Source organism: Pararge aegeria, chromosome 8 (assembly GCF_905163445.1).
Source record: "Pararge aegeria chromosome 8, ilParAegt1.1, whole genome shotgun sequence".
Taxonomy (NCBI): domain Eukaryota; kingdom Metazoa; phylum Arthropoda; class Insecta; order Lepidoptera; family Nymphalidae; genus Pararge; species Pararge aegeria.
The window spans coordinates 9,530,188-9,549,075 of NC_053187.1; the positions used below are offsets into that span (position 1 = coordinate 9,530,188).

General features: G+C 45.4%; 1 protein-coding gene across 1 annotated transcript; it reads right to left on the bottom strand.

Annotated features, from left to right (window-relative positions):
- Window positions 1-578: 578 nt before the first annotated feature.
- On the bottom strand, window positions 579-18,404 carry LOC120625994 (collagen alpha-5(IV) chain-like). Its single transcript, XM_039893275.1, has 25 exons — window positions 18,399-18,404; window positions 18,034-18,208; window positions 16,461-16,680; window positions 15,574-15,779; window positions 15,022-15,171; window positions 14,569-14,694; window positions 13,969-14,099; window positions 13,651-13,824; window positions 13,070-13,219; window positions 12,798-12,971; window positions 11,173-11,301; window positions 10,737-10,841; window positions 10,271-10,336; window positions 9,941-10,120; window positions 8,564-8,692; window positions 7,561-8,518; window positions 6,881-7,501; window positions 6,728-6,826; window positions 5,936-6,520; window positions 4,070-5,845; window positions 3,962-4,024; window positions 3,332-3,754; window positions 2,864-2,899; window positions 2,279-2,368; window positions 579-1,413 (listed from the first exon to the last, which is right to left on the bottom strand). The coding sequence occupies exons 1-25, from the start codon at window positions 18,402-18,404 to the stop codon at window positions 842-844; spliced, it is 7,344 nt and encodes a 2,447-aa protein (XP_039749209.1). The 3' UTR covers window positions 579-841.
- Between the last annotated feature and the right edge of the window lie 484 nt (window positions 18,405-18,888).

The following is an 18,888-nucleotide window of genomic DNA, read 5'->3' on the forward strand; positions in this document are numbered from 1 at the left end:
ACTGAAATAATACTTCGCAGGATTTAGGTACATTATGTACCTACTGTCTTTGAGACTTATGTGTGAAACCGTAAACCTTATAGTTTATGAGTAACACACTGCCATAGTTTTACTGAAATAAATCAAATACAGCCCTAACATCACATGCAAAATTAAAATCATGTGACTCCTGTAACTTTATTAGGTAAGCGTCGCGTAGCGTAGCCCGTAGGTACTAGGTCCTATGGGCGTGTCGGTCTTTTATCTTCAATAGAGTGGTCATGCTTAAACACTTAGAATATAACACGAATTATTGAAAAAGTCGACTTATTTTCTCAGACCGAAAGTCTATCTTCTCTGTTATATTCCCTGTCGCCTTAGACCCTTAGCCTCGTACAACTATACTGATCTGTCTTTACAACACGGCATTGCAATTTAGCACATATTATGTACCTTGCATACTAATATAGGAAAGTTCTTAGGGGAATACCTATTAATTTGAGGCTTGGAATAAGAGAAAATATAAAAATTATTTACGTATTTAATGACTCTTAACACTATATTACATAAATATTATTTCTCATTTTACAAAATATTTATCAAAATACAAAAATATCTTAAAATGCGTAAGTATCATGCGTTGAGTCGGTACCGGTAGGTACAATTTGGTACAATACAAAATGCAAAAATTAAATACTGGCTCATATTGTACGTACATTTTTTTTATTGTGCTATAAATAAATATTATTTTAGTGTACCTCGACCTAAGTCTAAATTTCGAAATCGTCCAAGATTCTGTCGGACGTTCTCAAAATTTTGAATCATATTTCGCTATTAATCACAATGAGTACAAAATCCATACCTAACTCAAGATTTCAGAGACTTTAATTGTCTTCTTTAGTTTCTTTTCGTTTGTTACGTTGTCAAGGACTCTCGCGTGCACCGCTATCCTTTTCAAGCTTTTTCTTGGAGGTTTAATTTCATTTTTTAGTAGATTTTCTAGTTCTGGCAATGATTTGATTTCCTTCAATTCATCTAAATTGACACTACGTCCGCCGTTGAGTCTGCCGAGATATTTGTACGCGTCACGGTTAGCCTGGCATTGAGCGCAGTTGTATGGAACGGGTACTGCGTTGGGGAAGCTTTGTTGAGCTGTCTGCATGTCGCTACTGTTTCCAGGGCAGTAAGGCACAAATACGACTGGAATGAAGCCAATGATTCCATAAGGTGTGTAGCCTTGATTATAACCGTTCTGATATGATGGTGTTTGAGACACAGCGGTACTGTTATTGCCAGGGTTTAAGAGGTAGCACGGGCAGGATCCGGGACTCGGTACGATTGGTAACGGGTATGGTATAACGAAAATCGGGAATGGTGGCATTTGACCTCCTGAAGGATAGGCAGGCGGTTGTACTCCAGTCCCGGCAGGTTGACCTAGAGGAAGACAAGTTTTTGTTCATAAACGTCATAATTTACATTTAAAGCCACGTTTAGTCGCAGTGTGATGCTACATATTTTGTTATAAGATAACACATGACGTTGGTACCTTCTGATTGATATTAGTTAAAGTTATTTACGACAGAGTACAGAATAATATTATTCTAAGAATTTATAATAATAAACATTCCTTTTGCTTAATTTAATCTACTTTTTTTTATTATCATTTAAAATCCCATAAACTTAAGGAAAACTTCGTGAGGGAACCTGAATGCCTTATTGTTCCCCAGAACGTTCTCAAAGGTGTGTGAATTCTATCAATCCGCAATTAACCAGCTTGGTGGACTACGGTCTAAACCCTTCTTTTTCTGAGAGGAGACCCGTGCCGTAGTGGGCCTTTAATGGGTTGATGATGATGATGATGACCATTCAAAAATTCAGAAACCTATTAAGGCTATCCGAATAATAAAAAGGCAGTGCCTTCTTATCCTCTCATTGTATAAGTTAGCCCACTACCTACTTAGACTGCATCATCAATTATTATTGGCACTGCTAGCATGGGCAGGAGACATCTTCTTCACGGGGAAAGGACAAAGTGTTTAATTTTTCCTATAGCTTTATAAACTCTCTGAGCATGGGCGCACTAGTGGAAATAATATCCAAGTAATATTAAACAGATAAACATCACCCTTTCGATGATGCCGTGCTTTCTCAGGGGGATATTGTGATTGATATTGTTTCCATGCTGACCGTGCAGGTGAGATTGCCGTCAATTAAATAAAACCTTGGGGTATCAGAAAAGTAAAATAATACATACTATCAGGTTCTTGGTATCCGGGTTGTCCTGGTTGCCCTGGACCACCAGATTGTCCTGATTGTCCTGGTTGTCCTGGGTATCCGGGTTGTCCCGGTTTTCCTGGTTGTCCTGGCTGCCCTGGGTATCCAGATTGTCCTGGTTTGCCTGGCTGTCCTGGTTGTCCTGCACTACCAGATTGACCTGGTTGTCCTGGCTGTCCTGGGTAACCAGGTTGTCCTGGTCCCCCAGATTGTTCTGGTTGTCCTGGGTATCCGGTTTGTCCTGATTGTCCTGGCTGTTCTGGGTATCCAGGTTGTCCTGGGTAGCCAGGTTGTCCTGGTCCACCAGATTGTCCTGGCTGTTCTGGGTATCCGGGTTGTCCTGGGTAGCTAGGTTGTCCTGGGTATCCGGGTTGTTCTGGTTGTCCTGGATATCCAGGCTGTCCTGGTTGTCCTGCCTGTCCTGGGTAACCGGGTTGCCCTGGTTTGTCTGGCTGTTCTGGCTGGCCTGGGTATCCGGGCTGTCCTGGACCCCCAGACTGACCTGGTTGTCCTGGCTGTCCTGGGAATCCGGGCTGTCCTGGTTGTCCAGGACCACCTGATTGCCCTGGCTGGCCTGGGTAACCGGGTTGTCCTGGACCACCAGCTTGACCTGGTTGTCCAGGTTGTTCTGGTTTGTCTGGCTGTCCTGGCTGTCCTGGTTTGTCTGGGTATCCGGGTTGTTCTGGCTGTCCAGGGAATCCGGGTTGTCCTGTTTGTCCTGGGTATCCGGGTTGTCCCGGACCACCAGATTGTCCTGGCTGCCCTGGGAATCCAGGCTGACCTGGTTGTCCTGGCTGTCCTGGCTGTCCTGGGTAACCTGGTTGTCCTGGCTGTCCTGGGTAACCGGGTTGTCCTGGCTGTTCTGGGTAACCTGGTTGCCCTGGCTGTCCTGGTTTACCTGGCTGTCCTGGCTGTCCTGGGAATCCGGGTTGTCCCGGACCACCAGATTGACCAGGCTGTCCTGGTTGTTCTGGGTATCCAGGACCTCCAGATTGACCTGCTTGTCCTGGGTATCCGGGTTGTCCTGGTTTGCTTGGCTGTCCTGGGAATCCTGGCTGTCCTGGGCCACCAGATTGACCTGGTTGTCCTGGGCCACCAGATTGACCGGGTTGTCCTAGTTGTCCTGGGTATCCGGGTTGTCCTGGCTGTCCTGGGAATCCGGGTTGTCCCGGACCACCAGTTTGACCGGGCTGTCCTGGTTGTCCTGGGTATCCAGGTTGTCCTGGCTGTTCTGGGCCACCAGATTGACCTGGTTGCCCTGGCTGTCCTGGAAAACCGGGTTGTCCTGGTTTGCCTGGCTGTCCTGGGAATCCGGGTTGTCCCGGACCACCAGATTGACCGGGTTGTCCTGGTTGTCCTGGGTATCCGGGTTGTCCTGGTTGTCCAGGGTATCCGGGTTGTCCTGGCTGTCCTGGGCCACCAGATTGACCTGGTTGTCCTGGGTATCCGGGTTGTCCTGGTTTGCCTGGCTGTCCTGGCTGTCCTGGGAATCCGGGCTGTCCTGGGCCACCAGATTGTCCTGGTTGTCCTAGCTGTCCTGGGTATCCGGGTTGTCCTGGCTGTCCTGGGCCACCAGATTGACCTGGTTGTCCTGGCTGTCCTGGGTATCCGGGCTGTCCTGGTTGTCCTGGGTATCCGGGTTGTCCTGGTTTGCCTGGCTGTCCTGGCTGTCCTGGGAATCCAGGCTGTCCTGGGCCACCAGATTGACCTGGCTGTCCTGGGAATCCGGGCTGTCCCGGACCACCAGATTGACCGGGTTGTCCTGGTTGTCCTGGGTATCCGGGTTGTCCTGGTTTGCCTGGCTCTCCTGCACCACCTGGTTGTCCTGGCTGGCCGGGGTATCCAGGCTGACCTTGTTGTCCTGGCTGTCCAGGGAATCCGGGTTGTCCTGTTTGTCCTGGGTATCCGGGTTGTCCTGGTTTGCCTGGCTGTCCTGGCTGTCCTGGGAATCCGGACTGTCCTGGGCCACCAGATTGACCTGGCTGTCCTGGTTGTCCTGGGTATCCGGGTTGTCCTGGTTGTCCAGGGTATCCGGGTTGTCCTGGCTGTCCTGGGCCACCAGATTGACCTGGCTGTCCTGGGAATCCGGGCTGTCCCGGACCACCAGATTGACCGGGTTGTCCTGGTTGTCCAGGGTATCCGGGTTGTCCTGGCTGTCCTGGGCCACCAGATTGACCTGGTTGTCCTGGTTGTCCTGGGTATCCGGGTTGTCCTGGTTTGCCTGGCTGTCCTGGCTGTCCTGGGAATCCGGGCTGTCCTGGGCCACCAGATTGACCTGGCTGTCCTGGGAATCCGGGTTGTCCTGGTTTGCCTGGCTGTCCTGGGCCACCAGATTGACCGGGTTGTCCTGGTTGTCCTGGTTTGCCTGGCTGTCCTGCACCACCTGGTTGTCCTGGCTGGCCGGGGTATCCGGACTGACCTGGTTGTCCTGGCTGTCCAGGGTATCCGGGTTGTCCTGTTTGTCCTGGGTATCCGGGTTGTCCTGGTTGTCCAGGGTATCCGGGTTGTCCTGGCTGTCCTGGGCCACCAGATTGACCTGGCTGTCCTGGGAATCCGGGTTGTCCTGGTTTGCCTGGCTGTCCTGGGCCACCAGATTGACCTGGTTGTCCTGGGTATCCGGGCTGTCCCGGACCACCAGATTGACCGGGTTGTCCTGGTTGTCCTGGGTATCCGGGTTGTCCTGGTTTGCCTGGCTGTCCTGCACCACCTGGTTGTCCTGGCTGGCCGGGGTATCCGGGCTGACCTGGTTGTCCTGGCTGGCCGGGGTATCCGGGCTGACCTGGTTGTCCTGGCTGTCCAGGGAATCCGGGTTGTCCTGTTTGTCCTGGGTATCCGGGTGGTTTGCCTGGCTGTCCTGGCTGTCCTGGGAATCCGGACTGTCCTGGGCCACCAGATTGACCTGGCTGTCCTGGTTGTCCTGGGTATCCGGGTTGTCCTGGCTGTCCTGGGAATCCGGGCTGTCCTGGGCCACCAGATTGACCTGGCTGTCCTGGGAATCCGGGTTGTCCTGGTTTGCCTGGCTGTCCTGGGCCACCAGATTGACCTGGTTGTCCTGGGAATCCGGGCTGTCCCGGACCACCAGATTGACCGGGTTGTCCTGGTTGTCCTGGGTATCCGGGTTGTCCTGGTTTGCCTGGCTGTCCTGCACCACCTGGTTGTCCTGGCTGGCCGGGGTATCCGGGCTGACCTGGTTGTCCTGGCTGTCCAGGGTATCCGGGTTGTCCTGTTTGTCCTGGGTATCCGGGTTGTACTGGTTGTCCAGGGTATCCGGGTTGTCCTGGCTGTCCTGGGCCACCAGATTGACCTGGCTGTCCTGGGAATCCGGGTTGTCCTGGTTTGCCTGGCTGTCCTGGCTGTCCTGGGAATCCGGACTGTCCTGGGCCACCAGATTGACCTGGCTGTCCTGGTTGTCCTGGGTATCCGGGTTGTCCTGGTTGTCCAGGGTATCCGGGTTGTCCTGGCTGTCCTGGGCCACCAGATTGACCTGGCTGTCCTGGGAATCCGGGCTGTCCCGGACCACCAGATTGACCGGGTTGTCCTGGTTGTCCAGGGTATCCGGGTTGTCCTGGCTGTCCTGGGCCACCAGATTGACCTGGTTGTCCTGGTTGTCCTGGGTATCCGGGTTGTCCTGGTTTGCCTGGCTGTCCTGGGAATCCTGGCTGTCCTGGGCCACCAGATTGACCTGGCTGTCCTGGGAATCCGGGTTGTCCTGGCTGTCCTGGCCCACCAGATTGACCTGGTTGTCCTGGGAATCCGGGTTGTCCTGGCTGTCCTGGGCCACCAGATTGACCTGGTTGTCCTGGCTGTCCTGGGAATCCAGGTTGTCCTGGTTTGCCTGCCTGTCCTGGTTGTCCTGGGTATTCAGGTTGTCCTGGACCACCAGATTGACCTGGTTGTCCTGGCTGGCCGGGGTGTCCGGGCTGACCTGGTTGTCCTGGCTGTCCAGGGAATCCGGGTTGTCCTGGTTTGCCTGGCTGTCCTGGTTGTCCTGGGAATCCGGGTTGTCCTGGTTTGCCTGGCTGTCCTGCACCACCTGGTTGTCCTGGCTGGCCGGGGTATCCGGGCTGACCTGTTTGTCCTGGGTATCCGGGTTGTCCCGGACCACCAGATTGACCGGGTTGTCCTGGTTGTCCTGGGTATCCGGGTTGTCCTGGTTTGCCTGGCTGTCCTGCACCACCTGGTTGTCCTGGCTGGCCGGGGTATCCGGGCTGACCTGGTTGTCCTGGCTGTCCAGGGTATCCGGGTTGTCCTGGTTTGCCTGGCTGTCCTGAACCACCTGGTTGTCCTGGCTGGCCGGGGTATCCGGGCTGACCTGTTTGTCCTGGGTATCCGGGTTGTCCCGGACCACCAGATTGACCGGGCTGACCTGGTTGTCCTGGCTGTCCTGGGAATTCGGGTTGTCCTGGTTTGCCTGGCTGTCCTGGCTGTCCTGGGAATCCGGGCTGTCCTGGTTGTCCTGAGCCACCAGATTGACCGGGCTGTCCTGGGTATCCAGGTTGTCCCGGCTGTCCTGGGCCACCAGATTGACCTGGTTGTCCTGGCTGTCCTGGGTATCCGGGTTGTCCTGGTTTGCCTGTCTGTCCTGCACTACCTGGTTGTCCTGGCTGGCCGGGGTATCCGGGCTGACCTGGTTGTCCTGGCTGTCCAGGGTATCCGGGTTGTCCTGGTTTGCCTGGCTGTCCTGGTTGTCCTGGGAATCCTGGTTGTCCTGTTTGTCCTGGGTATCCGGGTTGTCCCGGACCACCAGATTGACCGGGTTGTCCTGGTTGTCCTGGGTATCCGGGCTGTCCTGGCTGTCCTGGGCCACCCGATTGACCTGGTTGTCCTGGCTCTCCTGGGAATCCGGGTTGTCCTGGTTTGCCTGGCTGTCCTGGTTGTCCTGGGTATCCGGGTTGTCCTGGCTGTCCTGGGCCACCAGATTGACCTGGTTGTCCTGGCTGTCCTGGGTATCCGGGTTGTCCTGGTTTGCCTGGCTGTCCTGGCTGTCCTGGGTATCCAGGCTGTCCTGGCTGTCCTGGGCCACCAGATTGACCTGGTTGTCCTGGCTGGCCGGGGTATCCGGGCTGACCTGGTTGTCCTGGCTGTCCTGGGAATCCGGGTTGTCCTGGTTTGCCTGGCTGTCCTGGCTGTCCTGGGAATCCGGGCTGTCCTGGTTGTCCTGAGCCACCAGATTGACCGGGCTGTCCTGGGTATCCAGGTTGTCCTGGCTGTCCTGGGCCACCAGATTGTCCTGGTTGTCCTGGCTGTCCTGGGAATTCGGGTTGTCCTGGTTTGCCTGGCTGTCCTGGCTGTCCTGGGAATCCGGGCTGTCCTGGTTGTCCTGAGCCACCAGATTGACCGGGCTGTCCTGGGTATCCAGGTTGTCCCGGCTGTCCTGGGCCACCAGATTGACCTGGTTGTCCTGGCTGTCCTGGGTATCCGGGTTGTCCTGGTTTGCCTGTCTGTCCTGCACTACCTGGTTGTCCTGGCTGGCCGGGGTATCCGGGCTGACCTGGTTGTCCTGGCTGTCCAGGGTATCCGGGTTGTCCTGGTTTGCCTGGCTGTCCTGGTTGTCCTGGGAATCCTGGTTGTCCTGTTTGTCCTGGGTATCCGGGTTGTCCCGGACCACCAGATTGACCGGGTTGTCCTGGTTGTCCTGGGTATCCGGGCTGTCCTGGCTGTCCTGGGCCACCCGATTGACCTGGTTGTCCTGGCTCTCCTGGGAATCCGGGTTGTCCTGGTTTGCCTGGCTGTCCTGGTTGTCCTGGGTATCCGGGTTGTCCTGGCTGTCCTGGGCCACCAGATTGACCTGGTTGTCCTGGCTGTCCTGGGTATCCGGGTTGTCCTGGTTTGCCTGGCTGTCCTGGCTGTCCTGGGTATCCAGGCTGTCCTGGCTGTCCTGGGCCACCAGATTGACCTGGTTGTCCTGGCTGGCCGGGGTATCCGGGCTGACCTGGTTGTCCTGGCTGTCCTGGGAATCCGGGTTGTCCTGGTTTGCCTGGCTGTCCTGGCTGTCCTGGGAATCCGGGCTGTCCTGGTTGTCCTGAGCCACCAGATTGACCGGGCTGTCCTGGGTATCCAGGTTGTCCTGGCTGTCCTGGGCCACCAGATTGTCCTGGTTGTCCTGGCTGTCCTGGGAATTCGGGTTGTCCTGGTTTGCCTGGGTATCCGGGTTGTCCAGGACCACCAGATTGACCTGGTTGTCCTGGGTAACCAGATTGACCTGGTTGAGTTGGCTGTCCTGGGAATCCGGGTTGTCCTGGTTTGCCTGGCTGTCCTGGTTGTCCTGGGAACCCGGGCTGTCCTGGTTGTCCTAGACCACCAGATTGACTTGGCTGTCCTGGCTGTCCTGGGAATCCGGGTTGTCCTGCACCACCAGATTGACCTGGCTGTCCTGGCTGTCCTGGATATCCGGGTTGACCTGGTTGTCCTGGCTGGATAGGCTTTGTTGGTTTCTCTCCTGAATCAGATTTAATTAAATAGGTTATTATCGGTTCGAGTATATATTTAACTACTTTCTACGCTTCCGTTTTAATTGTGTTACTTCGCTAAGTGTGCTATCAATGTGTAATTTATCTTTAGCTATCACAACCTTAAGACAATTTTAGATATCCTAATTTGTCTTGTACCTTGTACATTGTTTTCGGGTATACATCTGTACTAATATTATGAAGAGGATTGATTTGTTTGCATTTTCGTTTGAATTTATTTAGTTCCGAAACTTTTGGACGACTTGAAGAGGTCTTTCACCAATCCTACATTATCCCTGATTAACATATTATGTAGAATATTAATAAAAACATAGGATCTATTGAAAGCTGCGATAATATAATCTAAGGTGTGAAAAAAATACCTTATATTGGCTATGCTGCGGGAGCTATTGATAAAAGAGCAAAGTGATGTACTCCAGTTTTACAGAGGACATCAAAAGAGTCTGGGATACTATATGCTTAACTATTAAGTAATATTTTACCTTAACAGATTAACATGCATATAGGTAATATACACAAAATCAAGCATTGCAAGGACCAAGCTAAAGCTCGATCATCCAGGTAGTAATTATTAATTTTTATTAATATAATATATTATGTTGCTAATTAATTGGTATAATAACAATTAATGCAACAAAATGTATGTAACCAACGTTTGCATCTACCGGCAGTCTAATTAAATTTTAGAACCCAAAAGCTGCTGTTGTGACTTAACTATAATAGATTTTCCCTCGTGGACTGTTTTTTAGGTAATAGTGAGTACTTTAATCATGTCATACATTTTTATCTATTACTAATATTTTCTTAGTGCAAGCTTATTAATGAACTTTAAAGGCAAAATATTTCTACTTTAGGTCACATTATAGAATAGAAAAACTTTATTGCAACACAATAGTTAAAAATACAAGGAAACTACTCATACTAATAGTACTTAGTGCTAGGGTATTATAGTTTTATAGTAATTTTCTTAAAAAAAACAATTTGTTGATAACAAATGATAGCCCATGTAACTTCCTGGTAATAATTTAGCTTTCGCTGGTGAGAAAATTCTTAAAATCGGTTCTGTAGTTTTGGAGGCTATTCGGTACAAACAAACAAATGAATAAAAAAATACTCTTAATAATATAAGTATTGATGTATGTCCTAAAATAATTTAAATATGAGATAAATTATTATATCTACAATTTTATTTAAGGACCTTTTATTTCATTAATTACCTTGTCCACCAGATCCACTTGGTACGCCCGGACCCGTGTTTGAACCGCTTGGTCCGCTTGGGCCGCTTGGTCCGCCTGGACCGCCAGGCCCACCGGGGCCACCAGGTCCACCGGGTCCGCCAGGTGAGCCTGGTGATCCTGGAGATCCTGGTTTACCGGGTTGCCCAGGATTATATCCTCCTGAAACAAAATGTACGATAACAAAATGCCAAGCACTAAAAAAAGTAACTAAAAGATCGTATCATAAGCTAGTCAAGTTAGTTTTGAAGGTTTGTTTTTTTATTTTTGTAAGCCTTAGAAAGGTAATGGTTAATATTTTGGTATTCTTACCTGGTCCACTAGGCCCTTGTCCACCTGTTTGTCCGGGATAGTAACCGCCTGGGCTGCCTGGTCCACCTTCGAAAAAAATATTTACAAGATAAGTATCATATCTACAGTGTAGTGGGATACCACGGTTTCGGTTCACAATATGTTTTAATAAACGAGAGAAGAATGTGCTCGTAACTTAATGAGATCCAACGTTTTAGATTTCACGCTAAACTGGACTCATTATTCAACTTTTTACAATTTTGGCTCTTATACAAGACAATGTAGCAGTTATGGCGTCTTCTTCTTTAACATATTTTTGCTATTATTCCTACCTCAATTATTTCATGGTTGCGTTGATTTGTGTGCGTTTCCCCAATCGATTTTTTTCAAATCGTCTATATTTTTTTTAAGGAAACGGCCACAATCTAATAAAGTCACACAAAACTTCTAGCTTTAAATAGTCGTGGCTAAAAATGTGATTTCTTACCAGTTCCGCCGGGTGTGGCAGGTGTGCCAGGAGTGCCAGAGGAACCGGGTGTTCCGGGGTAATACCCACCAGGACCAGTAGGGGCAGTAGGTCTGTTCGGACCACCTATTGATAAGTAGTATATTTTTAGAAAAATAAATTACTTTGTTTATTTTATTCTTTACACCAAAATTGCTCAATCGTCGGAAAAAATTATATTATTAGTATTCATGTTAAATTTTAGGAACAGGCGGCCTCTGTCTTACTAGGGAGGAATTCAGAGCTTGATTCAAAGCCGAAGGTTTCACCGTTAAATTGCACCTTAATCGGTATAGGGGGCGATTAATTTACTAGGAACCAACTGACACAGTTCCGATTGATAAAATTGGTAAAGAAGTATTGATACAACGTATTTTGAAAGAAATCAGCCTGTAAATAAAAATAAATAAATAAATACCTTGTCCACCGGGGCCGCTAGGACCGCCTGGGCCTCCAGGGCCACCAGGGCCACCGGGACCGCCAGGAGTACCAGGAGATCCTGGAGTTCCAGGAGCGCCAGGTTTACCTGGGTAGTAGCCACCTTGTCCTAAAATTAAAACATCTTGCTATTTATCAACTACCTAACTAAAAATCCATTAATTATTTCATATCCGAAAAAAGTAGGCAGCAAAAGCAGAATTTATTTTATTTTTATGTTTAGTGGGGGTCAAAAATAGCGTGACATGGTACGACTATATGTTCGTTTTTAATTCTGAAATGTGTTTCTTCTCTCTTCTTCTTCTTCTTTATGGGAACAAAGAACTATATTCTGCTTGATCCGTCAATGATTAGATGCACGCGAAAAATTATTGCCATTCCGCGTCATTGCTCTGCTGCCTTCACAGGAAAAAATATGCCGCTACCCAGATGTTGTAACTATTTACACTTAGCCATAGATAAGTTACTTTCAAACAACGTACCTTGGTTTAGTATAAGCAAACCTGTTAGCTTTATAATATGTATGTTTCATATTATATTTACATTTGATATCTATTGCAACATAATATGATTTATTCATGAAGTAAGCAATTTCCTTTTTTTACTTTCTTTATTGATTGATTTATATTTATAAGATCACTAGTGGCCCCTCTCGACTTCGACCGTTTATATGTCAACATTACAAGACAGACATTTACTGTAGGCGACTTTTAGAGAGGAACAACTTTAACATACATGATTTTATAGAAACTTTAACCGTTTACCGAGTGCACGCAGCGGGAGCTCTCAAAAGAAAAGAAAAAAACTCCGATTTTGAAAAATTCTTTATTTTTGCTATGCTATGCTACATTGGTCTTAGCATGATATATAGCCTAGTTATTACCTTCATCGATTAATGGGCTATCCAACATTGAAAGAATTGTTCTAAGCGGACCAGTAGTTCCTGAGATCATCGCGTTTAAGTAAACAAACAAACATACAAACTCTTCAGCTTTATATGTTAGTATAAGATTAAAGCCTATATTAACCTTATTCGTTTTTTACTAGTACGATTTTTATAGAAAATTTTGCAGTCAAGTCGGCCAAAAATAACTTGGCTGACGTAGGCTAAACTTTAAAGGGCAAGTACTGAGAAATGATGTTAACTTACTATAGTATTTGTAGATCATCTGAAACCCTAAAAGAAAACCCCGGAACTGCATATCTTTGTACTTTACGGTTGATCGCAGTAGCCTTATCTTTCATTAAAGCTTTATTTACGACGATATTTACTCTAATTGAGCCTTCCAAAATAATTATCCTTATTTATTATATTATTAATGGTATTATTATTGTTAATGGGCACTTTATGTAGATTGTAATTGTGTAAATAATCGGTCAATAATCGCGTGTGTTTTGCTCATTTGTTGTAAAAAAAGTCAGCTGCAAATATTTTTTTTAAAGAAATTCAAATCAAAGAAATTCAATATCGAAGTTCACAAATTCTCGTGCGAAGCTGAGATGGGTCGCTATTATAAGCAAAAGATGTATGTAATTCGTACCACTTTACATGAATAAATGTTATTTCATTCTTTGTTTTTATTTCATAATTGGAAAATATAGTACCTTGTCCGCCTTGGCCAGGATAGTAACCGCTTGATCCAGGACCGCTAGGGCCACCGGGGCCGCTAGGACCCCCTGGGCCTCCCGGACCACCAGGGCCTCCGGGTCCACCAGGACCGCCAGGGGTACCAGGAGATCCTGGAGTACCAGGAGAGCCAGGATAGCTGCCAGCAGTACCTGACAAAAAAAAATATTAATATAGAGTCGGGTTTTGTTAAAAGTACAGCGGTGCGACTAACTCAGTATATTAAAGTAATTAAAAAAATCCTCAGTACCTTGTCCGCCTTGTCCTGGATAGTAGCCAGCCGAACCAGGACCGATAGGGCCACCAGGACCGCTAGGACCACCTGGACCTCCGGGGCCACCAGGGCCGCCAGGGCTACCAGGACTTCCAGGTGTTCCCGGGCTACCGGGAGTGCCAGTTCCTAGAAAAAGCATTAATTAGTTACGGTTACGGTAAATGTAACTTAAGAACCTATAGCTTAATGTAAAGTTGGTACTGGAATCACTTATAGGCACAAGAATATAAAGTTAGTTTTTTTGACATGTGATTAAATATTGTTCTAGAAATTTCAAAATGTTACGATACTTAATGATAATAAGTATATATATTTTTTTATAATTGACGGTGCCGCGTATCGTGCGTATTAAGTACGTATCTTTGCTCGTATTGTGTAACGAAAAGTCAGCGGCAAAAATTGTTTATAGATAAATTCTATAATCAAAGCTTTCACTCTTGTTTCTATTCATTCACGGGCGAAAACGAGGCGGTATTACTATACAATGTACTGTTAGCACTATAATCATGGAATATATATTATTTCTATGTTTCTATTTAATTATCGCAATATAATACCTTGTCCGCCTTGGCCAGGGTAATAACCGTTAGAACCAGGGCTACCCGGAACACCGGGTCCGCTAGGACCACTTGGGCCTCCTGGACCACCAGGCCCTCCAGGGCCACCAGGGCCGCCAGGGGTACCAGGAGATCCTGGAGTACCAGGAGAGCCGGGATAGTTGCCACCAGATCCTGAACACAAACAAAATACATATACAAAATATATCGATGCACATTGGTTAAAAAGAGAGCGATGCGACAAGCTCAGTATATAATTTGTAACTGATTCGCAAACATTAGACTTGTTTTTTTAAATTAAAAAAAAAACCTTAGTACCTTGTCCTCCTTGTCCTGGATAGTAACTGGCTGAACCAGGACCGCTAGGCCCACCAGGGCCGCTAGGACCACCTGGACCTCCAGGGCCACCAGGGCCGCCAGGGCTTCCTGGTGTGCCAGGTGAACCCGGGCTACCAGGAGTGCCAGTCCCTAGAAAAAAGCATAGCCTAGCAATTATATCTTCTTGGAATAAATTTTTTTTTTCAAATGTGATAAAAGAAGTTATTAAATTTGACTTTTGGTGAGTAAATACTTCGAATTTCCAAGTTATTCATCGTCATATCAACCCATTATCGGCCCACTACAGGGCACGGATCTCCTACCACAATGAGAATGGGGCTAAGGCGGTAATCACGCTGGCCCAGTAAGGATTGGTGGACTCCACACACCTTTTGAGAACATTATGGAGAACTCTCAGGCATGTAGGTTTACTCACTATTATTTATTTATGTAACTCTTTATTTGTATACCACTATGAAGTTAGAAAAAGAAACAATAGAAATCTCACTATGTTTTCCTTCACCGTTGAAGCAAGTGATATTTTTGAAGTTATTACTTATAAATCATCCATAATGAAGTTGTTGAAAAAGCATCACTTACAAGAGCCTCCTTGACTGCCTGGTCCATTGGGGCCACCTGGTCCATTGGGGCCACCTGGTCCATTCACGCCACCTGGTCCATTGGGGCCACCTGGTCCATTGGGGCCACCTGGTCCATTAGGTCCGCCTATGAATGACGAACAATTTTGTTATTAATATAAACAATTCGAGCAGCAGCAGGTAAAGTTATTAGTAGTAGTAGATAATGAGCTTGGGGCGTCCTAATAATTTTGCTTAAATTTTGTTAATATCAAATCCAATAAATGTTTTGTATTTTTTTCCTGAACCAGAATTGAATCCAGGCCTTCACGATCCGTAGTGAAATATTCTTACCAATTGGTTTAATTTAAATACGACATCAAATTAGTCATTTTATAAAATTTGATTCCATATGCAAGGAATAACTTGCGTGACCATGCGGTTTATCAAATGATATTGAAATGAATATACATACCACCAGGGTAATATCCACCGCTGGGGCCGCCTGGCCCACCTGGCCCACCTGGTCCACCGGGGCTGCCAGGTGTGCCGGGAGTTCCTGGTGAACCGGGGGTACCCGGGCTTCCTGGCGTGCCTGCGGTTCCTGGGTAGTAACCGCCTTGTCCTATAAATAAATAACGTTACGTAAAATAATTATTATCATGCTAACAAACTGTCAAAGCTAAATGATTGATACAATTTAACACAGAAACTCCTAAATGTTATGACTTGGTATAATTATTATTAGCAAAAAGAGCCATTATATGGTTAAATTTTAAGTTTTTTTAAATAATGATTATATCTAGACAGTCATTACCTTCAGTAAAAAAATGGAACAAGATGCTATCTTTTTGGTAGCTTTTATATTGATCCAAGTGAGAGACCTACTGACTAATAATGTAAATACAAAAATAAATTTCTAGGTTCTATTTTCTTCTTTAACTTAGGTAGGTCGCGATATAGTAGTAAAGTCGAGAATAGTATACGCGGGATCTAGTCAAGATTAAAGAACAATATTAGCACGTACCAGGGTAGACGACACCGGGGTTCGGGTTGCTATTTTGTCCTGTGTTGTCTGTTGGTGGGCGGGGCTGTTGCGGTTTCGGTTTCGGTTTTGGTTTCGGAGGAGGAGGAATCGGAGGGACACCTCCTGGTGTTCGGCCACATCCTTTGGGCAGATACAACTTGTCCCATGGTACTAATTGTCCTGGTTCCGGACTCGGGGTAACATTACTGTAAAATCACATAGTTATCATTAAAGGAAAAAGTTAAAGCTTTATCAAAATTGAATTTTATTAAAATATCACTACCTATCAGTTCCTCACTGATTAAAACGAGATATTATTTTCAACCATATTTCTGACGATTAATTAAAATATTCTTGACAAAAAGTATGTCAAGTTCAATATTTTGTACGTTGTAAGTTATTTATATTAAAATTTCGGAATAAAATAAAAATTGCTAACTATGCAGAGATAACCTACTGATTTTCTTTTTTGTGTTTCATTTTATTTAACCTACTAAAAATTACAAAATAAACGTGGTAATGGTAAAGTGCATGGAGAGCTAACGTAGCAATTTAGGTCGCGTTTTAGTTTGAAACGTTTATCGATGAATAATAAATAAATATACTACGACAATACATCGCCATCTTGCCCTAAAGTAAGCGTAGCTTGTGGGGTACTAAGGTGACTGATGAATATTTTTATGAACATTAAACATAAATACTATTAATATTTATGTATAGTATTCATAAAAATATACAGATAAACACCTAGAAACTCAAAAACATTCATGCTCATCACACAAACATTTTCCAGTTGAGGGAATCGAACCCAGAGAAGCAGGGTCGATCACCAAATTAAAAATCGAATCCAGTCCTGCCACGCTCTTAAAATCTAGATAGATACTTACTTTTCATCGTATTCTTGTGATGGATCTTCCGGAAAGACTTCAACTGGTTTACCCGGCTCCACAACTCTGTAGCCGTGGCTGTCCGCGACGTAGTGTGTCACGCGGAGATAGTTGTCTGGGTCGATGTAACCGTAGCAGCCGTATGTGACACCATCAGGGCCGCGGTTCTCGTGATGGAACTGGCCGTTGGGACCGACGTCGTAGCCAAACCCGTAAGCGTCTATAAAAAGAACATAATAGCATAAATACTTAAATAAAAATAATAGGTAAATTTGTCACTATTCAACTGACAGCATCTTTCGTGTGAGCGAGAAAACACTGCAAAACTGTTTGAAAGTTTTGCTACGCTTAGTTGTAAGTGTCTGATAGCTCACTGCTGGGTACAGACCTGCTCTCCCAGACGAGGGAAGGGTTGTAGAGAATGGATCCACCAAGCAGCTTTAACACGGGTTGATGGGCTTTAACGACTGTTATCCAAGTTAGTGTTATTAATCGAGACCGAAGGGTTAAAATGCGCTGCGAAGCATGGGAGTTAATACCGCTTTTTTATAGTTAAATTTGACGGACCAAGCCCATGGCCTACCTGACGATTAGTGGAAAACCATCGCCTATAAACAGAGCGTCATTTTGCTGGGCATGCATGATGCAAGGCACATTTCTGTGTCCATCAATCTGAGACGTAGGTGTTAAGCCTCATGTGCCAGTAATTTCCTAGCTAGAATTCTGTAACAGAAATACTCAATACCTAACCTAAGTTTTTATTTATTTATTTATTCATAAGACACACCAGAAATTTAGTGTAACTAAATTTCTAAAAAAAAATCAATTATGTGTTAGAATTACAAATTCTGTCTAGTGCCATTACAATAATCAATTATAGGTGTATGTATACAGCATTATTGTTGTTATCTCGGGTCACAATTAAAAAAAAAACTTAAATCAGTATTTAACTAAAAACTATTAAAAATAATAATGTAAATATAAATTAAGTTTTGGCCCGACCTGGGATTCAAATCCAGGAATTCGTGATCGGTAGTTCAAAATGCTGCCCACTAGACCAATGAGGCAGACCAGATGAATGCGAGTCATGGATTTCATAAAAATGTTACAGAAAAGTACTCTTCCATTTTTGTTTGCGTCGCTACTTACGATCGGTCTACATGGAAATCGTCAAATAAAGCCTTTATATTATGGTCTTCGTAAAGTAATAACAGTATCTTCAGAAGTTAAGTCTAACGTGTGCAGCCAGCGGTATCTGCGGACTGCACAGATGCTAAACAACTTGTAGCACATGTAACGTGCTTGGGCTCATCGATTTGGCCTTGCTAGATTTGTATTAAGGCTTTAGGCCACTATGGATATGAGGACGATGAGGAATTTAATTTTGCCATCTATGATTTAAATTTTTTTTAGTAATTACTACGGTTAAATCAAAAACTTTCGTTTCGTTTTAAACCCTGGCATGTGTGAAATCAGTCCCCCGAAAGTTTCACGATGCCTCAAACTCTTAGGTGTTATGTGTGTTTTAAGCGTTGTCACTTTTCGGATTACCTTAATTAAATTATCTACTTACTGGTATCGTAGTTCGTTTCATAGTATTGTTTCTTCTCGCTATCTTCGATGTCTACGACGGTCTCTTTGCTATTGTCTCCATAGTTGCCATACGCTCTTGCTTCCTGTGCTTCTTTCTGAATCAATTTTCGTGTCGCGGCGGCGTCCTCTCTGGCATTTGCTAACACCAACAATGCCTGGAACAAACAAAAAATCTTCTATTAATAAATTATTAGTTTTTATCAAAATGTTTTGGAATTAGTTTCCATTTTATGTTGTAGAAATTCACATGGGTAGGAAATATTTTTAATTGGTAATAAGAATTATTGTTTAATTAATTCAAAAACAAACAAGTTGTTCTGAACTTTTGAATAAAATAAAGTTTACCGCCATTACGCACCAATGACGCAAAAATTGAAGACTATTTTTTTTTAGACGAAGAGGAGTTTAAAAGTTAGGTATCTTTGCCTAGCTCTCGAAACTATAGCTATAATGTAGGTAAATTGTGAAATAATAATATGACACGTTTTGACATACTCTATGGTTACAAAATAATGCAATTTGCAAGATTAACGGCATTGTATTTTAGTGTTAGTCACAACACAATACAAAATTATCTGACCAGTCCTAAACGATGTCCTAATAAGTACGAAGTAAAAGGCTTCGTAGTTAGTACTGAAATAAAAAGGTCATTGACGTTAAAATCCATTCATTTATAATTGTATTTAATGCTGAATACCTATACCTATATTCTCATCATCATATTAATGTCCTACCGAGAAAATAGGTTTTGGAGCTTCGGCCAATATTAATAAACCGAAATCAAGCCTAGAATCAAGCCTATGTGGTACATTGAGAACCTGTTCTTGATATCGGC